Below are 23,033 nucleotides of genomic sequence, written 5' to 3'. Positions count from 1 at the left end.
GTTTCATGAGATTATGATCAACCTGGTTATGGCCAATTAGCTGTTTGTCATGGATTGTGAGATTTTTGTTTGCTTGTTTTGGATAGAGTTTTTTATTGTCAAGCTGAAAGATGTCAGCTATCAAGTGTAGATAGTTTATTATGCAAATGTTGTCATTCATTGACAATTCAAAACCACCAAAACTGTTGTCAGTTTTCTAACTTTAAATTAGGACACAGTTTCTTCTGCCTGATGGGTATCTCTGTGCATTTTGCTCACTTTGCTCAGCAGCCTTCCTGTGACCTCTGAATGATAGAGTCAGTAAGTCACAGAGATGTACAGAATGTTGCTCTGATTTTGTGCCAGCAGAAAATTTTTATGTTTTGAGGCTCAAGAAAATCTGAGTTGAGACAGACTCATAGTCAGAAGAAAGCTAATATTTCCATTTCATTTGCACAGAACGTGTATGTTTTGAATGGAACGTGTCAGAATCTGGCACACCTATAAAAGGCAGTGATAGACTTGGATCAGTCAGCCAGCAGATATTGAGATACCCTGTATATTAATACCCCGAATATCAGAACAACAGAAAACTTTGAACGCAGTACAGAGCTTTTGTAACAAATTGACAGAAATCAAATTTGTTTTGGTAAATTTAATCTAGTCTTTGAAAAATTAGTGACATCCTTTTGCATAGTCATGCTTAATTCCTGGAAAGTTAAATGTCTGTTAAGGATCACCAGAGTATAAATATTCAGGAGTGTACAAACTGAATTTGCCATTGAGATCTTGTCCATGGTTTATTTTGGTTTTCTTTTCTGGCCTATTAGTTTTTATCTGCTGCTTTGTAGATCTGACATTGGTAGAAAAGATAATTGACTGGTCGTGTGAAACATTCAGAAGTTATGATGATGGAATACACTGTGCAGTATAATATAAGATTTAAAGGTGATGCAGCAAAAACAGATATTCCTTGAGAAATAGCCAAATTAAAATTGAAAGATTTTGAGGCATGCAAAGTACCTAAAGTTTAGAATGCAAAAAAGAGGCATCCTAGGAAATGGAAGAAAATATATTCAGATGGACAGAGAAGATATCAATAAAAGACTGACAAGTTATAATAGTAAAGCATGTTACATAAACATCAAAAGTAAAAGTGTCGGTTCGGCAGGAGGATGACTGATGGGACATTTCCAAATAAATCCTATTAAGAAGGAATAAATAAGAAATTTAAATTAATACTTTGCATTAAATTTCACACAGCTGTGTGTCAGTGAGAGTTAAAATGTAGGAAAAGGTTTGGGTTAATTAAGTATCCTGATGTAATACTGAAAAGTGTATAAGGCCTGATGACATACATAAGTAAGTTAAATTTTGCTGCTTTTTCCACCAATAAATACTAACTGGAATTGAGAACCAGTGTAAGTGATGACCAGGAAACTATCATCGATTGTTATCAAAAAAATCTGGTTCAGTAATGACCTCCAGGAAAGGTAATAGAAACGTAGAAACTAGAAGCAGGGAAGGACATTCGGCCTTTGAGCCTGCATTGCCATTTAATATGATCGTGCCTGATCTTCTGTTGTTGGCCTTTGTAGTAGGGAATTCTACCTGTTTATTCCCCTATGAGTGAAGATACCTTTCATCATCTCAGTCCTAAATGGCATACACTGTATACTTAGACTGTGAGCCCTGGTTCTAGTCTCCCCAACCAGGGGAAAAATATCCTTCCTTCATCCAGTCTGTCAGCCCTGTTAGAATTTAATACATTTCAATTAGATCCCCTCTCTTCCTTCTGAACTCTAGTGAATACAAGCCCAGTTGAAGCAGTCTGTCCCCATAGAACAGTCTTGTCAGCCCTGCTGTCAGCCTAGTGAACCTCCACTGCACTCCTTCTATGGCGAGTATGTCCTTTTGCCAGTAGGAAGATCAAAACTGCAATCAACACTGGGATGGTTGCTTCTGTAGTTCAGTATTTGGTCCGTATGTGTTGTTTTCCTGTAGGTGCTGGTTTGAAGTTCTCCATTGGCTATTCACTCTACTGTGACATCTCGGAATGGCAGTTTGTTGTTGTTTTCCTCCTTTTTAGTGAATTTTATGCCAGTAAGGGTATTATTAATAGTCTTGAAAGTTTCCTCTAATTTGTTTCGTTTAGTGATGGCGAAGGTGTTATCCATGTAGTGGACCCAAAATTTGGGTTTGATGGTTGGCAGAGCTGTTTGTTCAAGTCTCTGCATTACTGCCTGGTGACAAAACATCTGAAAATGAACCCTCCAGCTCAGTGAGCAAACCTACATCCAGAACTTTCTGGGTCTTTCCAGCTCAGAGATTCAGGTGTGAACTTGTTGGCACACTGGGAGAGTAAACTGAATGCATTAAAGACATAAATAGGAGGAAATAAACTACATACAAATAGAATTAGATTTATAACAAAGTTGTAATTGGATCAAGTTACTTGAATGGAAGTACATAACTTTATAAATTCTCCACAGGATAGCGTGATTTAGGATCCTTCAAAGGAAAGTTGCAGATATCTTTTTAAAAATAAGTCACAAATGTGTTTAGATTTTAGCTCTTTCCCAATAGTTGGTAAGTCAGTGTTTGGAGAAGAATTATTCAAAGTGACCAGAAAATATGCAGATCCAAAACTGCCAAGTATGTTGTTCATTGTTAGGACGTCAATGGGGGAAGTTTAGTCAATTTTAGAGTTCCTGGATAGGAAGCGGAAACATTAATCTGCAGTGAGTTAATGTTGTATGGAGGAGAGGTCTGTGGCATCAAATAGTATGTTAGCACTGTCTCTCATTTATAACAACTGGCAAGATTAGACCATCCAGCCCCTCGATCCTGCTCTGCTGTTCGATATGATCCATAGCTGATCTGATCGTGGCCTCAACTAGATTTTTTTCCATAATGCCTGACTCTTGTAGATCAGAAATCCGTCTAATTCAACCTCGCATGCATCGAAAAGCCCACTCAGGAATTCTCTACTTTGATGAAATGGGCTCCATGAAAGAAATTCCTCCTAATCTTACTCCTAAAATAGACACTTCTTATTTTAAAATGGTTTCTGTTAGTACTAATTGGCCCATGGGTTTGTGGGGGGAGGAAGAGATGTTTTTAGCAACTACCTTGTCACATCCGCTCAGAACCATGTATGCTTCCAGACAAGCACCTAACATTCTTCTGAACTCGAATGAGCATAAGCCCAACCTGTTCAACTTCTCTCTACAGGACAACTTTTCCACCTCATGAATATAAAACAAAAGATAAAGGAATCTTGTGTTGTAAACTAGTTTTCTCTCTCTCTTTCTTTTTGTCTCTCTCGCGCGCTCTCCTTTCGCTCTCGCGCTCTCTCTCTGCTCAGTATCACATTTGTCAGCCATTCTTTAACCAGTTCCACGTTGAATCTCAAGTATGTTTCATTCTTTCTTGTCACTTGCGGATGTCGAGCTACTTTTCAACACAAGCCCAACAAGATCAAACCTGATCGTTGAACAGCTTGTATTCATTTGGGCAACTCTTCTCATCTCTGTATGCTAAGCACTTATCTGTAAATTGATAGTCTGTGCTCTCATTGTTTCTTTAAAACATTGCATTCTGCTTATATCCAATCACCGTATGCAATGCCCCTCTTACAACTGCATTTCTTGTGTGCCACCTTCAAACTTTAATGCCAACATCTCAGTTACAATTCTTTTCATCCCCATGCTGGATCTCAACTGTGGAGATCTTCCTTTTCTTCCAGAAGCTAACAGCTATTTAAAAGAAGACAAGCTTGGCGACATTTTGAACACACCAATTTATACTCCCTTTTCAAACTTCTCACACTTTGTTCATTCCCGCCAGTAAAAGACTGAAGACAATAAATTGCACACATCCAGCAATTTTAACACAGTGACACTGAAATCCACACAGTGCTGGAAGTAACATTAGGAGAACTGACTGAACACATGGTCAAAGAGGGAGGTTTCTGAAGAAGGCTAGAAGGGTAGCAGAGTGAAAGGTTAGAACAATCTGGGAAAGACTGTCCAGTGCAGAGGAGATGTCTAAAGGCTCTGCTGAGTGGAGAAGGTAGGAAGATGCAGAGAAGAGGTCAAAAGGTGGCCAGAGTGCAGTATTACTGGCTCAAACGGCTGGAGGATGCTAGAAAGGTAGGAAGAAATCTTATAACAACAGAAGAAAATTTTTGAAATATCTTTGTTCATGGGATGTCAAAGTCACTGGTTTCATCAGCATTTATTGATTATAAGATGCAAAAGCAGAAATAGAACATTAATCCCATCATCTGCTCCACCATTCAAATAGATCATGGTGGATCTTTTAATTCTCAAATCCACTTCCCTGCCTTTTCCCCAGAATTCTGGTTCACTTACCAATTTTAAAAAAACTCAGTCTCCCAGAGCCTTGAATATGTGTAATGACCCAGCCTTGACAGCTCTCTGCTGCAAAAGAATTCCACAAATTCACCACCCTCCAAGAAGAAATTTTACTCAATCTTTGTCATAAATGGGCAATCTGTCATTTTTATTTTTAGATTGTGCCCTCTGGTCCGAGACTTTTTCACCAGGGAAACAATCCCTCACCATGGACATTGCCAAGTCCGTTAAGAATCTTGTATACTTCAGTAAGGTCACCTCTCATTTTTCTAAACTCGAATGAATAGAAGCCCAACTTGCTCCACCTCTCCTTAAAGCAGTCCCACCATATCTGCGATCAACCTAGTGAACTTTCTCAAGGCTGCCTCCAGTACATCATTCCTTAGGTGAGGGGACAAAAACTGTTCATAGTATTCCAACTGTGGTCTAGTTTTTGCCTGACCCAACTATTTTCGTACTCTATTCCCTTTGAAGTAAAGGGCAAATTTCTATTTACTTTCCCTATTTTCCACTGAACTTGGGTGCACCGTTCTTTGATTTATGCAGAAGGACTGCCAGATCCCTCGATACTGTAGCTTTCTGCAGTCTTTCACTATTTAAATGATATTCAGGTCCTCTAACTCTTCCTGCCAAAGTGCATAACATGAACTCACATTTTATCACATTGTGTTCTGTCTGCCAAGTTTTTGCTCACTCGCTTAACTGTCTCTATCCCTGTGTAGATACACCATATGCTTTCCCATCTTTTCTTTTTGTGTCATCTGCAAACTTAGTTCTAGTACATTCACTTTCCTCATCTAAGTCATTAATATATATTGTAAATAATTGCAGAATTTATTGATAATGCAGCCTGTTAAAATGACAGCAAATTAATTCACTGTACAAACACAGAGGACTCTAATTTGACATCTGATCGTATGCATCTGAGACAAATATCAGTATTGAAATAGAATCAGTTAGGGACACGTACAACATAGAGTCATAGACATATACAGCTAGAAACAGACCCTTCACTCTAACTTCCACGCCAACCAGAAATCCTAAATATATCTAATCCCATTTGCCAACATTTGGCCCATATCCCTCTCAACCCTTCCTATTCATGTACTCATCCAGATGCTACTTAAATGTTGTGATTGGACCAGCAACCACCGTTTCCTCTGGCCGTTCACTCCATACACGCACCACCCTCTGCACCGTCGCTCATCTCTCACAAGAACAATTTAAAGTCATGTACATTTTTTTAGTTGGTTAATGTCTAATGCAGTGCGTGCTAAGTTGTATGATTCAGACAAATAATTATTTGGGTTGCTTAAAGAAAGGAACCATTCAATTAATGATAAAATGTATATGGGGTATACTCTACTACTTACATCCTCAAAAAAGCCCAGTAGATTTGTTAGCATGATGTATCTTTCATTGACCATGCTGCCTTTGTCCAATTCCACTAATGTTTTCCAAACGTTCTTTAATCACACGTTTTGAAATAGACTCTCGCATTTACCTCACTACTGATGTTAGGCTAACTGGTCTGTAATTCAGTGTTTTCTCTACCTCCCTTTTTAAATAGCAGAGTTACATTTGCTACCTCCAATCTGTAGGAACATCTCCAGAGTTGAAAGAATTTTGGAAGGTGACGACTGTTTCATCCAATATTTCCAGGTCCACTTGCTTGCAATTTTATTGTTCTGCTGTGTTTCCTCCTGTTGATCAAACTTTTCAGTCTATTTTGCTGAATTCTAAAATACTGTGAAACCTCAGACTTGCTGCCTGTTCTGGCATTTTATGTCTCTTCCCTAGATCTAAACTGTTCCATATTTCTTTTATAAGCTATGGTTGAGCAACCCTTCCTTTTTTTTGTGCCAGACATGAATCAGTAATTGTTGTAATTCATGCATATGTTCTTTGAACATTAGCCTTTGCCTATTTATCATCATCCATTTTCATAAGTTTCCCCAATTTATCTTTGCCACTTTGAGCTTCATACCTTTGTGGGAGGTTTAAGACCCGAATTTTTCATCAGACGACTTCACACTAACTTTTTGAAGAATTCAATCATATTATGGTCGCTGCTCCCAATGAACCTGGCACAATAAAATTGTTAATTAAACCTTTCTCATTGCATTCTATCGAGTCGAGAATAGCCTGTTCTGAGGTTGGTGTAAAAAAAATCATGTGTACACCCCAGGAAATCCTCCTCTACAATATCATTGTTAGTTTGGGTTGTTCAATCTACATATAAATTAAAATCGCTCATGATTACAGTTGTACCCTTATTACATGTGTCCCTGATTTTTTTGTTTAATATCTTCCCCTGTATCTTCACTAGTCTTTAGGGACCTATAAACAATCCCAACAATGTTTTCTGCCTCTTGATGTATCTTATCTCCACCCACATAGATTCTACATGATGAGTTTTTGAGCCAATTTCTTCCTCACTATTGAATTTACTAACAATGCTACCCAGCGTCCTTTTTCTTTTTGTCTGTCCCTCCTAAATACTGAATACCCATGGAACTTAATTTTCAATCCTTGGTCATCCTGCAGCTGTGTCTCTATAATCTCAATCATATCATAACCACTTAAACCTATCTTGTGAATGATCCATTCATTAAGATACGAAACCTTTTAGACATGTCCTTTTTAACCATATTAGTCATCTTAGCTTTATTTTGCACTGTGGCCCCATTTGTTTTTCTCCCATGCTTTTACTGCTTTCCATTTTTGTTGCTTACCTTTCTGTCTTTTGTTTCTGTGCATGTTTCTTCCTCCTCTGTCATCCTGCTTAGGTTTCCATCCTCTTGCCACTCTAATTTAAATCTGTTGTTCTACCTGGTCTGGCCTGCATGTGACTCCAGAACCACAACAATATGATTGACTCCTAACTGCACCCTGAAATTGCTGAGTTCAAGGCAAATTCTGGCCTTGCTAGCAATGCCCACATCCCATAAATAATTGAAGCAGATCAAAAAAGATATAGCAGGAATTCTGTTCAGTTTTTTAAACATTCTTCTTTCCACAGCTTGTCTCAATAGACTGAAGACGTTTCAAGTTTAATGTCTCCCAGAGAAATGAGAGTGCTGTAAATCTGGCCACCAGAGATGAGTCATCCTAACATGGATAATGAGTGAGCTTCAAAATTGCTAAAATTAATGTTCACATCAGCAGACGGGTTAAATGAGTTCAGCCACTCAGAGAAATATATAAAAGGCATCTCATACCTGACAAGTTAATGGAGTGCTTTGTGTCAATTGATCAAAAATGTAGTGGTTTATATTTCTATTTTGTATATGTTAATAAAGATACAATATGGATTTTCAAAATTTATTAAGATACCACATTGGAAGATGTTGGTAAGATTGAAGTACACAATATTACAATAAATATAGCATAGTTTTAAAATTTGCAAATAACATAAAACTTGGGAGTATTCAGAAACTGAGCAGGGTAGTGACAGTGAAAAGGATGTAGGCTGGAGCAATGAATGGAAATATAGATAATAAAATTGAATGCAGAGCTGTGTGATGTAAGATGTTGTGGTTGTTTTCACAGTAAGGAGGAAATATAAAACAGAGGATACAATGCTAAACAATGCTCTGAAACAGAGGGAGAAATTGATGGTGGCAGAGCATGTTGAGAAAATTGTTAGAAAGACATAGGGGATCCTGGCCTTGATTAGAGAGAGATATTTTGTGCAAAAGCAAGGAAGAATTAATGAACGTTCATAAAATCCTAGCTTGATCTCAGCTGCACTCATGTGGCCAATTCTGGACACCACACTCAAAAAGAAGTTTGTAGAGGTTTTCCAAAGCTGCAAGGGAAGATTCAGGACCATTATTCCAGGAGTGCAGGATACCAGTTATGTGAATAGATTAGGGAAGCTGGGGTTGAACTCCATAGGGAAAATATGGTTCAGAGAAGCTTTAATGGAGGCACTTGAAATCATGAAGGATCTTGACAGAACAGATCGAGAAAGGCTGTACCCATTGGTGGAATGCTTGATAACTAGATGACACTGCTGAAAAGTAAACTGCAAAAGAAGTAATGCTGTCCTGAGGAAAAGCTCTTCTCCACTGTTTTTACCAGGTCCTTAGAAGGTTTTTGCAAGCCATGAAGACAAGTGTGGGGACTGCAATGAAAATTTGCCAACTGACCCTGACACTGTTACATTGGGAGCGATGCAAGTGAGGCAAACAATAGCTTTGTAGTTGTGGTATCAGGCAGTGTCATTAAGTAGTGTTCTCTGGAGGTATGAACCTGCTTCGTTACAGGGCAATAGACATCTCCTCAAGGCTGGAGAGGAACCTGGAGTCGGATGGGAGGGATCCAGTTGCCATTGTCATTGTTGATAGGACTAGAAAGGAGGTTCTGTTGGAAGAATTTGAACAGTAACTTGCGTGTTTTGCACTACTTAAGCACTTTATGCCATGTACAATTGTGTAGTTTGTGCTGTCAACGTAGCACCCTTGGTACTTGAGGAACGCTGTCTTGTTTTTATTATATCAGTTGTATACGATAAAAATAGCAAACAAAAAGCTACTCTACTCTAAATTAGAAAGCAGAACCTCCATGGTAATAATCACAAGATTACCACCTGAGCCACAGAGATACCAGCATAGGATAAACTAAGTCAAAGAATTAAATGTATGACTCAAAGATTAATGTGGGAGGAATGGGTTTCAGTTCGTGGGCAATGGCATTTCTGCTTGGGGAGAAGGAAACTATACCAGTGACACAGGCTTTAACCTTAAAAACTGAAAACTGTGAATGCTGGAAATTAGAAGCAAAAACAGAAATTGCTGGAAAAGCTTAGCATGTCTGGCAGACCTCTCCACAGATACTGCCAGACCTGCTGAGCTTTTCCATCAATTTCAGTTTTTGTTTCACTTGAACCTTAATGGGAGTAGTGTCCTGGTGAGTCAATACTGAGGCCTGTCGAGACAACTTTAAACTAACTAAGTATGGGGAGTGTTTTGGAGATGAGATGTTATAGGCTTTTAAAGCAAAAAGATAGCAGGATTACTGTTTTGGAAATGATGCCGAGAATGGGACAGGAAAGTACAGACCCCACAAATGTAAAACAAAAGCTGGAAATAGGGTCAAAGGCGGGGAAATATGGCAAAAAGGTAGTACTAATATCTAATTATTTCCATATAGTATGTGGAGCAAAATAAATGAAGTTACGGCACAAATAGAGATTAATAGGTATGAATGTAAATCCACCACAAAGAGATCAAAGTTGGGAACCAAATATTCAGGGATGCATGACTTTTCAAAAGGACATGCATTACAAAAGGATAGTGAGGTTGCCTTGTTACTACAGGATGGAATAAGTGGAATAGCACAAAATGATTTTGGTTCAGATGATGTATAGGTTAATCTGAGAAATAACAAGGGGACAATGTTGGCAGTAGTCAATAGACCACCAAATAGTAAATGGAAGAATTCATAGAATGTATTCAGAACCGTTTCTGAGAACTATAGTGGATCTCACAAGGATGACTCAGTGGTTAGCATTGCTGCCTGACTGCACCAAGGACCTAGGTTCAATTCTGCCCTCAGGTGACTGTCTGTGTGAAGTCTGCACATCCTATCTGTATTTGCATGGGTTTCTTCCGGGTGCTCCAGTTCCTTCCCTAGATGTGCAGATAAGGTGAATTGGCCATGCTAAATTGCTCCTAGGGTCCAGGGATGTGCAGGCTAGGTGGGTTAGCCTGGGAAATGCAGGGTTACTGGCATAGGATGGGGGGGGAGTGAGCCTGAGTAGGATGTTGTTTGGAGGGTCATTAAGAAATCAATGGGCTGAATGGCCCACTTTCACATCGTCAGGATCAGAGAGTCATAGAGATTTACAGCACAGAAACAGACTCTTCGATCCAACTTGTCTATTCTGACCAGATATCCTAAATTAATCTAGTCCCATTTTCCAGCACTTGGCCCAAATCCTGATAAACGTTTGCTTTTCATAAACCCATCCAGCTCCTTTTAAATGTTGGAATGTACCAGCCTCCTCCGCTCCGTGTGGCAACTCATTCCATACACGCACCACCCCCTGCATGAAAAGGTGGTCCCTTTTAAATCTTACCCCCCCCTCACCTTCAACCTATGCCCTCTAATTTAGGACTCCCACCAACCCCAGTGAAGACGACATCTGTTTAACCTATCCACACCTCTCATGATTTTATAAACCTGTATAAGGTTATCCCTCAGCCTCCAATGCTCCAGTGAAAACAGTCCCAGCCTATTCAGCCTATTAGTGAAACATAATTTCCCAAACACAAAGCCATGTTGACTCTCCCTTATCAGACCTTGCCTTTCCAAATACATGTAAACCCTGTCCCTGAGGATTCTCTCCAACAATGTGGGCGGCACGGTGGCACAGTGTTTAGCACTGCTGCCTCACAGCGCCAGAGACCTGGGTTCAGTTCCCACCTCAGGTGACTGACTGTATGGAGTTTGCATATTCTCCCCATGTCTGCGTGGGTTTCCTCCGGGTGCTCCGGTTTCCTCCCACAGTCCATAAATGTGCAGGTCAGGTGAATTGGCCATACTAAATTGCCCGTAGTGTTAGGTGCAGGGGTAAATGTAGGGGAATGGGTCTGGGTGGGTTGTGCTTCGGCGGGTCGGTATGGACTGAAGACCCTGTTTCCACACTGTAAGTAATCTAATCTAATGTCCCCACCACGGACGCCAGATTCATCGGTCTGGAGTTCCCTGGCTTTTCTTTACCACCTTTCTTAAATAGTGACATCACATTAGCCAACCTCCAGTCTTCCGGCACCTCACCTGTGACTATCGATGATCCAAATATTTCAGGAAGGAGCCCAGCTATCACTTCACTAATTTCCCACAGAGTTCTAGGGTATCCTTTTTTTTAGAATTAGAATTAGAATCCTTACAGTGTGGAAACAAGCCCTTTGGCCCAACAAGTCCACATTGATCATCTGAAGAGTATCCCACCCAAATGCATTCCCCATTACTCTACATTTACCCCTGACTAATTCACCTAACCTGCACATCCCTGAACAGTGTGGGCAATTTAGCATGGCCAATTCACCTAACCTGCACATCTTTGGATTGTGGGAGGAAACCAAAGCACCCGGAGGAAATCCGGGAATACATGGAAAGAATGTGCAAACTCCACACAGACAGTCGCCCGAAGCTGGAATCAAGCCTGGATCCCTGGCGCTGTGAGGCAGCAGTGATAACCACTGAGCCACCGTGCCGCCAGGTCAGGTCTTGGGGATTTATCCACACTTTTTTGCATTTTAAGACATCCAGCTCCACCTTCTCCCTAATATGGACGATTTTCCAAGATGTCGCCATCTATTTCCCCACATGCTATATCTTCCATGGCCGCCTTCACAGTAAACATTGATGCAAAGTACTTATTTAGTATCTTCCCCACTTCCTGCAATTCCACACATAGGCTGCCTTACTGATCTTTGACAGGTCCTATTCTCTCCCTAGTTACCCTTTTGTCCTTAGTGTATTTATAAAATCCCTTTGGATTCTCTTTAACCCTATTTGCCAAAGCCATATCATGTTCCCTTTTAGTCCTCGGACTTCCCTCTTTAGTATACTCCTACTGCTTTTATACTCTTTTAAGAATTCACTCGATCTCTGCTGTCTCTACCTGAAATATGCTTCTTTGAGTTACACAGAGCATTAATCAGACAATATTTGAAGATTTGCTCAGTATTGGGGGAGTCCCTGGAGTGGGGGAGTCCAGAACTAGAGGGCATAGGTTTAGGGTGAGAGGGGAAAGATATAAAAGAGACCTCAGGAGCAACTTTTTCATGCGGAGGGTGGTACGTGTATGGAATGAGCTGCCAGAGGATGTGGTGGAGGCTGGTACAATTGCAACATTTAAGAGGCATTTGGATGGGTATATGAATAGGAAGGGTTTGGAGGGATATGGGCCAGGTGCGGGCAGGTGGGACTAGACTGGGTTGGGATATCTGGTCGGCATGGACAGGTTGGACCGAAGGGTCTGTTTCTATGCTGTACATCTCTACGACTATTATTTAAGGAAGGATGTAAATGCATTAGCGTCAGATCAAAGAAAACTTACCAAAATAACACCTTGAAGGGTTGGAATACATTATATGACAGGTTAGGATTGTTCCTAATGGGGTTTAGAAGTGTCGGATATGATTTGACTGAAGCATAAGATTCTGATGGGTCTTGACAGGATAGATGTGGAGAAGATGTTCACATGTCCAGGAGAATCAAGAAGCGGAGATAGTCAATTTAAAACAGGGATGAGACAGAAAGAAAGTCAGAGGGATGTGAGCCTTCAAAATACTGTTTGAAAATATTTGGCAGAAACCAGTTCTTGTGTATTTTTAGGGCAGAGGTAAATAGATTCTTATTAAGCCAGAGGGTGACAGGTATCAGTGAGAATATGTTTTTATGATTGTAATCAAGTGAACCATGATCTTACTCAATGAAGAAGCAGGCTCAAGGGGCTAAATGACTGACATCTGCTTATTATTGTCATGTTCACGTGCTAGGCCTATTGGTGTTGTAAATCAATTCTCGAGAAATATTGCAAATTGAGGTGTAGTGTTTGAAACTCTTCCTCCTATCTTCAGTTTAGCTATTTCCGTTCAATAAAAAGTGCCTCAAATTTCCAATAATCGTAGAGTCATAGAGTCATAGAGATGTACAGCATGGAAACAGACCCTTCAGTCCAACCTGTCCATGCCGACCAGATATCCCAACTCAATCTAGTCCCACCTGCCAGCACCTGGCCCATTTCCCTCCAAACCCTTCCTATTCATATACCCATCCAAATGCCGCTTAAATGTTGCAGTTGTACCAGCCTCCACCACATCCTCTGGCAGCTCATTCCATACATGTACCATCCTCTGAGTGAAAAAGTTACTGCTTAGGTCTCTTTTATATCTTTCCCCTCTCACCCTAAACCTATGCCGTCTAGTTCTGGACTCCCCCGCCCCAGGGAAAAGACTTGGTCTATTTATCTTATCCATGCCCCTCATAATTTTGTAAACCTCTATAAGGTGATCCCTCAGCTTCCGACGCTCCAGAGAAAACAGCCCCAGCCTGTTCAGCCTCTCTCTGTAGCTCAAATCCTCTAACCCTGGCAACGTCCTTGTAAATCTTTTCTGAACCCTTTCAAGTTTCACAACATCTTTCCAATAGGAAGGAGACCAGAATTGCATGCAATATTCCAACAGTGGCCGAACCAATGTCCTGTACAGCCGCAACATGACCTCCCAACTCCTGTACTCAATACTCTAACCGATAAAGGAAAGCATACCAAACGCCTTCTTCACTATCCTATCTACCTGTGACCCACTTTCAAGGAGCTATGAACCTGCACTCCAAGGTCTCTTTGTTCAGCAACACTCCCTAGGACCTTAGCATTAAGTGTATAAGTCCTGCTAAGATTTGCTTTCCCAAAATGCAGCACCTCGCATTTATCTGAATTACACTCCATCTGCCACTTCTCAGCCCATTGGCCCATCTGGTCCAGATCCTGTTATAATCTGAGGTAACCCTCTTTGCTGTCCACTACACCTCCAATTTTGGTGTCATCTGCAAACTTACTAACTGTAAGATTTGATGTAAGTATTTTCTTGATGTCTCTGGAGTTGACCAATTCTCATTTTCACACAGGTGAATGTTGACATGTTGCAAGACCAGCAAATGGAGTCCTCAAAAGGTCGAATGCTACGACGCACGGTCAGTGTTCCATCTGAAGGACAGTTCCCCGACTATCAGCAGGATGGAAGCAGTAAACTTGGTGAGTTAATCTTGATGGAAATGAAATAATTCCATAGAGGCCATCATCCCATCACCAAGTCACCCTCTCTTTACAAAGAAAAGTCGTTGACACTGAGCCAGCTCGCTTAGAGCTAGCTCTCAGAGTGAACTGAACCTCTGACACTCTTTTTTTTAGTGCTTATTTTTACCCAGCACCCGTGTTGTGTGTGTACAGGTGTGAGACACAGTGAAAGACACAAGGTGCACAAATCTTTATTTAAATTTCCACCACCAGGAAAAAAGGAAACACCCGAGTGGCCAGTGACAAACAGTGCCCTTCACGTCAAAGGCCAATGCTGCATGATCAAACAGTGAAGGGGAGGGCAAGAATTAAATCAAAATAGCGTTGGAAGGGGAAATAATGCACTCCACTCCCTGCGGTGCCCACCTCTCCCTGAACAATTCCAGAGTGTTGGTGAACACCGCATGCTCCTTCTCCAGAGACATCCAGGCTCTAACGTAACTGTGGAAGAGGGGCAGGCAGTCGGCCCTAACGACACCCACCACGGCCCGCTGTCTGGACCTGACACTCTGTTTTTTTTTAGACACAAAGTGCACGAATCTTTATTCAATTTCCACCACCAGGAAGATAGGAAAACACCCGGGTGTCCAGTGACAAACACTGCCCTTCACATCAAAGGGCAGTGCTGTGTGATCAAAACAGTGAAGGGGAGGGTAGGGACTAAATCAAAATAGAATTGGAGGGAGAAATGATGCACTCCACTCCCTGCGGCGCCCACCTCTCCATGAACAACTCCAGGGTGTTGGTGGACACCGCGTGCTCCTTCTCCAAGGACACCCAGGCCCTAACGTAGCCGCGGAAGAGGGGCAGGCAGTCGGCCCTAACGACCCCCACCACGGCCCGCTGTCTGGACCTGACACTCTGTGTTTATCTGTCAGTCAAGACTTCCTGATTGGACCAGATTAACAGCCACAATCAAGGAGTGCATTCTCTATGAGATCCAACTGGCTCACCTCATTACAATCACTACATCCCACCAGCCACGAGTCTGGGAACGTCAGCCTGTTCTTTCTTGTAGCCTTTCCTGGGGTGTTTTAGCACTGGATCTGGTTCCTCTGACTGTGCCTTGGTTATGGGTGGCATGTGACGCACAGTAGCTCTCATGTTGAAAGAAATTCATTCTCCTCTTCAGGCAGCAAAGGCATTGAGGTGGCAACATGTGTTGTCAGATGTCCATCTCAGATTCCAAGGTCTCTTCCATGCTTGAAGGATAGGGAGAACGCCTGGATTCTGTCAGCATTTCCGGCTGTTCAGAAGAGCTGGGCACGTATTGCTTCCATTCCCCTTTGCAAGAATGCAGCTTTCATATGTGCTTGTTCAGGACCGGCGCATACCTGAACTTTGTACATCACTGAACCTGACCTCACATTGACAATGCCTCTTATCCATGCAAGGCCATTCCTGTAGTTCCTACACCAAACATTACCCCTGAAGTAAACTGTCTCTGTCACTTAGAGGAGTCATATGTCCAGCCTTGGTGTTCCGGAAGCCATTTCATTCTCCTCTTCCCCCACCCAAACCCCTCAAGATCAGAAAGATCCAATTTAATCTGGTGTGGAGTCTTCTCTGCATTAGCATCTCTGCTGGAGATATCCCTGTAGTTCCATGAAGAGTGGTCCTATAATCAAATAAGAACCGGGACAGTTTGGCATCTATTGAAGCTGGAGGCTGTTTCTCTCTGCCTGCCTTTAAGTTTTGACTACACTTTCTGCCAGACCATCGGATGATGGATGATGTGGAGCTGTCCTTATTTGTTGAATGCCATTTAACTTTAGGAAATACTCAAATTCCCCGATGGTAAACAATGACCTGTTAGCTGAGACCAACAATTCCGGGTGTCCGTGTTTTGTGAAAGATGCAGTGACTAAGAACATTGAGCCCATGAAAGGACCTGCATAGTCAGTCATGGTGTAATTGAGTTCAGGGTTTATCTGGCCATTCCCACAAATGTGAGGGAGCTACTGGCGGTAATTTGTGTTCTTGTTAACACTCTGGGCACTGCCCCACCAATGTGGCTATGTCGGCATCTGATCCTGGCCTCTAGTTGTAACTTCTCGCTAACATCTTCATCTTGGAAACTCCTGGAAGACCTTGGTGGAGTTCAGCTAAGGATCTGGCATGATAGTAATAATAATATTTATAATAATATGCCGTCTCCTACTGTGACCTGGTTTCCCCAGGTCCAGAAAGGTTTCAGTTCTGGTTGTAGCAGCACTTTGGTTTCTCCCATCACCACCAGCTCTTTCAGTTTTGCCAGGATTGGATCTTGATGTGTCCAAAGTTTGATATTGTCAGCTCTGACTAGAAATGTACCTAGAAAATTTAAAACTATTATGAAATCTTCCAGTGGTGATACCACCAGTCATGTATCTGCCAGTGGAAGACAGCTTAATGCATCCGCATTTGCTACTTGGCCTCACTGATGAAGTTCCACTTAGTATTGAGCCCACTGCTAAATTCAGCCTGCAGCTATGGATAGTACTCCCTTGTCCTTTTTAAGTAAACCTAGCAGGGGTTTATGGTTCGCTATTATTACAAATATACATCCATAAAGCTAATAGTGGAACGTCCTGACTCTAAATATGACCATCAAACCTTCCTTCTCTATTTGGGCATTAGGCAAAGACAAGGATACATACACAATTGGACCACCGATGAGCAAATACTACCCTGATCCTGTACGGGGAGCCATCGCACGTCAGTACCAGATCTCATGTGGGACCATAGTTTGCCGCCACCTTAGAGGATGATAACTATTTGTTCACTTCTCTTAAAGCTGTGGCTTGGCTACGCAATCATATCCAAGGCTGACTTTTTTTTAAGGATTGATGCAAAGGTGCCAGGATGGAGGCCAGGTTATATATAATTCACCAGCCCAAGGAAAGACCTAAGCTCTGGTATAGATGTGGGAGCCGTGCACCTTTGGTCACCCTCACTTCATCTTCCAATGGGTGTAACCCAGTCTTGGTCGACTCTGAAACTCAAATAAGTCACTTGGGGTGGCTGGAACATACATTTTTCCTTTCTGAGGCGTATGACAACCTGAGAAAAACAACTATGTCCAAGTTTTCCACGTGCTCCTTATTGGTCTTCCCTGTTATTAGCACTTCATCTACATAAATGACAATCTGGAGTAGACTTGTAAAATGTTCTGTATTGCCTGTTGAAAAATTGCACAGGCTGACAAAACCCAAAATGGCATTCTTGTTCATTGGTGCAAACCCATACGCATATTAATTGTGGCATACTTCTGGGGATCCTCATCTAACTGCAAGTGCAAATACACATGGCAAAAATGGTGCCACTGTTTAAGAAGGGCGGTAAGGACAAGCCAGGGAACTATAGACCAGTGAGCCTGACGTCGGTGGTGGGCAAGTTGTTGGAGGGAATCCTGAGGGACAGAATGTACATGTATTTGGAAAGGCAAGGACTGATTCGGGATAGTCAGCATGGCTTTGTGCGTGGGAAATCATGTCTCACAAACTTGATTGAGTTTTTTGAAGAAGTAACAAAGAAGATTGATGAGGGCAGAGCAGTAGATGTGATCTATATGGACTTCAGTAAGGTGTTCGACAAGGTTCCCACTGGGAGACTGATTATCAGGGTTAGATCTCATGGAATATAGGGAGAACTAGTCATTTGGATACAGAACTGGCTCAAAGGTAGAAGACAGAGGGTGGTGGTGGAGGGTTGTTTTTCAGACTGGAGGCCTGTGACCAGTGGAGTGCCACAAAGGATCGGTGCTGGGCCCTCAACTTTTAGTCATTTACATAAATGATTTGGATGCGAGCATAAGAGGTGCAGTTAATAAGTTTGTAGATGACATCAAAATTGGAGGTGTGGTGGACAGCGAAGAGGGTTACCTCAGATTGCAACAGGATCTTGATCAGATGGGCCAATGGGCAGAGAAGTGGCAGATGGAGTGTAATTCAGATAAATGCGAGGTGCTGCATTTTGAGAAAGCAAATCTTAGCAGGACTTATACATTTAATGGTAAGGTCCTAGGGAGTGTTGCTGAACAAAGAGACCTTGGAGTGCAGGTTCATAGCTCCTTGAAAGTGGAGTCGCAGGTAGATAGGATAGTGAGAAGGCATTTGGTATGCTTTCCTTTATCGGTCAGAGTATTAAGTACAGGAGCTGGGAGGTCATGTTGCGGCTGTACAGGACATTGGTGAGGCCACTGTTGGAATATTGCGTGCAATTCTGGTCTCCTTCCTATCGGAAAGATGTTGTGAAACTTGAAAGGGTTCAGAAAAGATTTACAAGGATGTTACCAGAGTTGGAGGATCTGAGCTACAGGGAAAGGCTGAACAGGCTGGGGCTGTTTTCTCTGGAGCGTCGGAGGCTGAGGGGAGACCTTATAGAGGTTTACAAAATTATGAGGGGCATGGATAAGATAAATAGACCAAGTCTTTTCCCTTGGGTGGGGGAGTCCAGAACTAGAGGGTATAGGTTTAGGGTGAGAGGGGAAAGATATAAAAGAGACCTAAGGGGCAACTTTTTCACGCAGAGGGTGGTACGTGTATGGAATGAGCTGCCAGAGGATGTGGTGGAGGCTGGTACAATTGCAACATTTAAGAGGCATTTGGATGGGTATATGAATTGGAAAGGGATATGGGCCACGTGCTGGCAGGTGGGACTAGATTGGGTAGGGATATCTGGTTGGCATGGACGGGTTGGACCGAAAGGGTCTGTTTCCATGCTGTACATCTCTATGACTCTATGATAAGTCGGTCGTCATTAATGGAGATGGAGAGGTCCAGGAAGGGGAGGGAGATGTCAGAGATGGTCCAGGTGAATTTAAGGTCAGGATGGAATGTGTTGGTGAAGTTGATGAATTGCTCAACCTCCTTTTGCGGGAGCACAAGGTGGCGCTGATGCAGTCATCAATGTAGTGGTGGAAGAGATGGAGAATGGTGCTTGTGTAACTACGGAAGATGGACTGTTCTATGTAGACGACAAAGCGACAGGCATAGCTGGGGCCCATGCGAGTGCCCATGACTACCCCTTTCGTCTGGAGGAAGTGGACCAATCAACCCCACCGCCCCATGGCCCAATATTTCAACTCCCCCTCCCACGCTGCCGAGGACATGCAGGTCCTAGGCATCCTCCACCGCCACTCCCTCACCACGCGACACCTGGAGGAAGAACCCCTCATCTTCCGCCTCAGATCACTTCAACCGCAGGGCATCAATGTGGACTTCACCAGTTTCCTCATTTCCCCCCCCCCCCACCTTATCCCAGTTCCACCTTCCATGCTCAGCACCATCCTCATGACCTGTCCTACCTTCCAATCTTCCTTACCACCTATCCGCTCCAACTTTTTCTCTGACCCATCACCTTCATTCCCACCCCCATCCACCTATTGTACTCTTTGCTACCTTCTCCCCAGCCGCAACTCCTCCCATTTATCTCTCCACCCCAGAGGCTCCCTGCCTTCATTCCTTATGAAAGACCTTTGCCCGAAACATCAATTTTCCTGCTCCTTGGATGCTGCCTGACCTGCTGTGCTTTTCCAGCACCACTCTAATCTAAACTCTGATTTCCAGCATCTGCAGTCCTCACTTTTGCCTAGCCGACATGTTGTAAGTAAGTTTTGTTTTCTGACATTTTTTTAAAAATGCAAAGCAGCGTCAACCCAGTTCGAACATCATCACGTGGTATAGAAAGTGAAGCTGGCATTGAATGTGATTGTGGTGAAACAGTCAATGTCACTATTGTTTCTACACAGTTCTTGTGATGGTGTTTGTGTTTGCGTGGCAGAACTCGTGTCTTTGCGTAGAGCAAGCCAGGCATATCTCAAGTCCAATCTTTGGCCTTTGTAGCAGATATAACTTGAAGACAGTTGTTGGATATCTATCAGTGAAGGCTCCAGAAATGGAGAGTGGGCAGAGAGGTGAGAGAAGCAGCTTGAAACTGCATGCATATCCATAGAAGAGGATGAGCTGTGATGGTTCCCATCATAATAGTTTTTAAAAATCTGAGTAACAATCTGTGTGAAGAATATTGTAGCCACACTCTGTGTGAAGAATAAACTAATGGAAACTGCTAAAGTATACTGAATAATCATCAAAACACTTTTTCAAGCATGGTCTTTGTTGCTACTGTGTAGTTGTCATTAGGAAATGTGGTAACTAAATTGTGCACCGCAGGAGCCCACAAACAGCAATTTTATTGCTAATGATAATTATTATACTATAACTAAAACTGTAAAATTGCTCATTTTACTGTCGCTGTGAAATGTTGTAGAACAAAACTTTAAAGTGTGCTTCCAATTAAACCTGTTGGACTATAACCTGGTGTTGTGTGATTTAAAACTTTAAACAGTTATAAACTTCCAGAAGAAATACTTTTAACAGCATAGGGAGAAGCTGAATAAGCTATTTTCCCTAGAACATCGGAGGCTGAGGGGTGTCCTTGTAGAGGCTTATAAAATTTTGAGGTGCATGGATAGGGTGAATATTCAATGCCTTTTTCCCAGAGTAAGGGAGTCCAAAACTAGAGGTTTAAGGTGAGAGGGGAAAGATTTAAAAGGGACCTGAGGGGCAACCTTTTCACACAGAGGGTGGTGCATATATGGAACAGGCTGCTGGAGCAAGTGGTGGTGACTGGTACAATTACAACATTTAAAAGACATCTGGATGGTTACATGAATAGGAAGGTTTTGGAGGAATATTGACTGAATGCTCGCAAATTGGACTGAGTCAGTTTAGGATATCTGGTCGGCATGGACGGGTTGGACTGAAGAGTCTATTTCTGTGCTGTAGAACTCTTTGACTCTAAATCATTTACTTGCAATCAAATAGCAAACATTAAACACAAATGCTTGTTGCTACCTATATGGTACCCATTGACAAATTAAAACTCTTTTCAGTTAAATCTCTTCCAATGCTTCATAAAGTCAGCAGGAATCAGGAAATAATAAGAGGGTTACCCACAATATAATTTTCATGCTATTCTCAATGTTGTTCTCTGTCTGCACCCTTGCTCTGATACAGCAGTAACACTGTTTCCTGCAAAAAACTGGTCTTTTGGGATGTGGACGTTGTCAGAAAAGTTTCTAATTGCCCTTGAACTGAGTGTGTAGGTAGCCCATTTCAGATGGTAGTTGAGAGTCAACCATGTTACTATAGGTCTGGAATCATGTGTATGCCAGACCTGGCTCCCTAAAAGAAGTGATTTAATGATTCATTAGAATTTTATGATTATTGTCATTGTCACCACTGTTGAGATTGGCTTTTAATTTCCTAATGTCACAGAGATATAGAAGTCTACAGCACAGAGAAAGGCCCGTTGAATTTACCAACTCGGAACTAAGCATCTAACTATTCTAATTCCATTTCGAGCACCTGGCACATTGCCTGCCAGTCTTAATTTGGCAAGTACACATATAAAGGCCACTGAAACATTGAGGATTTTTGCTTGTCCTGCTTTCCAGGCAGTAAATTCTAGATATTCACCACAAGGAAATTGACTTTAAATAGTACTAACATCGTGGTGGGATTTCAACCTGTGTCTCCAGTGATATTGTCACTACTTACGGTAATTACATTACTTACTTCCATTATGAATCTAGTGACATTACTACTTGCCCTGAACTGAAAGCTGACAAACACAGACCACAAGATTTTCGTAGATCTCTTGACTAATGAAACTTTTTCTGCTTAAATTCAGATTTTTCATTGCACACTTGTATATTTCGGTTTGCAACTAGCAGATCTAGTTAAGTTGCTGTGCAAGTTATTCCAGAATTACCAGCTGTTATTTGGAAAATCAAATAGTAAATTATCACAATTTGGTAATGAAAAAAGTAAGATAGTGTTCTGGATTGAATGATTTGTTAAGATTTGCCCATATAAATTGAGAAAAAAGATTTTGTACCTTTGTCATCATGGTTCACCATCATGTGCTCGATTGCAACTTCCAGCGAATATACCAATATCTGAAATAAGATTAGAAAATGCTGGAGAAACTCAGTAGGTCTTGCAGAATCCGTGGAAACATCTGAGCAACAGAGTTAATACTTGGAATCTGATATGACCTTTCTTGAGAATTTTATTTTAGATTTCCAGCATCCACAGTATTTTGTTTTTCTATCAGTCTGAGAAAAGTTACCTGTCCTGTCTGGAAAATGGAGCTTAGCTATAAAGCTGCCTCTACCATAAATTCTGTCTGTATGTTTTGGCTCATTGTCAAACGAACTGGAGTCACCTCTCTCTCCTATTGCTCATGCAAATTCAGAGACAAGTGCCTGTTAGCAGAAGTCAACCATTTGTTTCAAACATCCTTTGTGGTCGCCAAGTTCCGTCATGTGATTGGTACCTTCCTCTTCCCTGTCTTGGTCCTCTGAGACATACTTGGTCTCTGCCTACGAAGGAGAAAATATTTTGAGTTGCTACACTCATGTTTTATTATTTTTATATCATGAAATGATAGAACGAGAGACTCTGAGGCGAAGGTCTGCTGAGTGGCTTTTTGACCACTGGAGATAATTAGCTTTTAAGCTAATGCTGTTTCAGTGCAAATGTCTGTTTGCTGTTCAATTAGGTGAGTATCATGTAATAAATATTTGCTGATATGACATGTGATGATGACCATTTGTATCGTCTTCAAGAAGAAAATGGTGATATATCACTGCCCTAGAACCTGTTTGCCATAAGACAGTTTCAAGACTAGAATAGGTTTCTCTAATTCACTGTTGTAGGCATTCTTTTTGCCATGATGAATTAACTAGCTTTTGTTTTGTTTTAGTTTATTAGCCTCAATTCCGATATAAGAGATGAAAGTAGTAACTGGAAATACACAGTTTGTTGGTCAGTATCTGGAAGAGAGAGATTTGGTCATCTGAAATGTTGACTGTT

The 23,033-nt window shown here is 41.8% G+C and overlaps 1 protein-coding gene across 9 annotated transcripts in view; it reads left to right on the top strand.

Moving 5' to 3' along the window:
- Window positions 1-23,033, top strand: part of rasal2 (RAS protein activator like 2) — a 393,387-nt gene that overhangs the window by 166,204 nt on the left and 204,150 nt on the right. For 8 of the 9 annotated variants that reach the window (XM_043699987.2, XM_043699988.2, XM_043699991.2 and 5 more), the window contains one exon: window positions 14,004-14,130. In XM_043699987.2, coding sequence (XP_043555922.2) covers window positions 14,004-14,130 — 127 coding nt within the window. Of the gene's footprint in view, window positions 1-7,380; window positions 7,486-14,003; window positions 14,131-23,033 lie in introns of all 9 variants that reach the window. The other variant, XM_087990908.1, reaches the window with a different exon arrangement.

Source organism: Chiloscyllium plagiosum, unplaced genomic scaffold, assembly GCF_037043375.1.
Source record: "Chiloscyllium plagiosum isolate Xiang-an unplaced genomic scaffold, Cpla_swu_hap1 HiC_scaffold_9, whole genome shotgun sequence".
NCBI lineage: Eukaryota > Metazoa > Chordata > Chondrichthyes > Orectolobiformes > Hemiscylliidae > Chiloscyllium > Chiloscyllium plagiosum.
The sequence above is the reverse complement of the archived record's forward strand: the minus strand, read 5'-3'. Positions and strand labels throughout refer to the sequence as shown.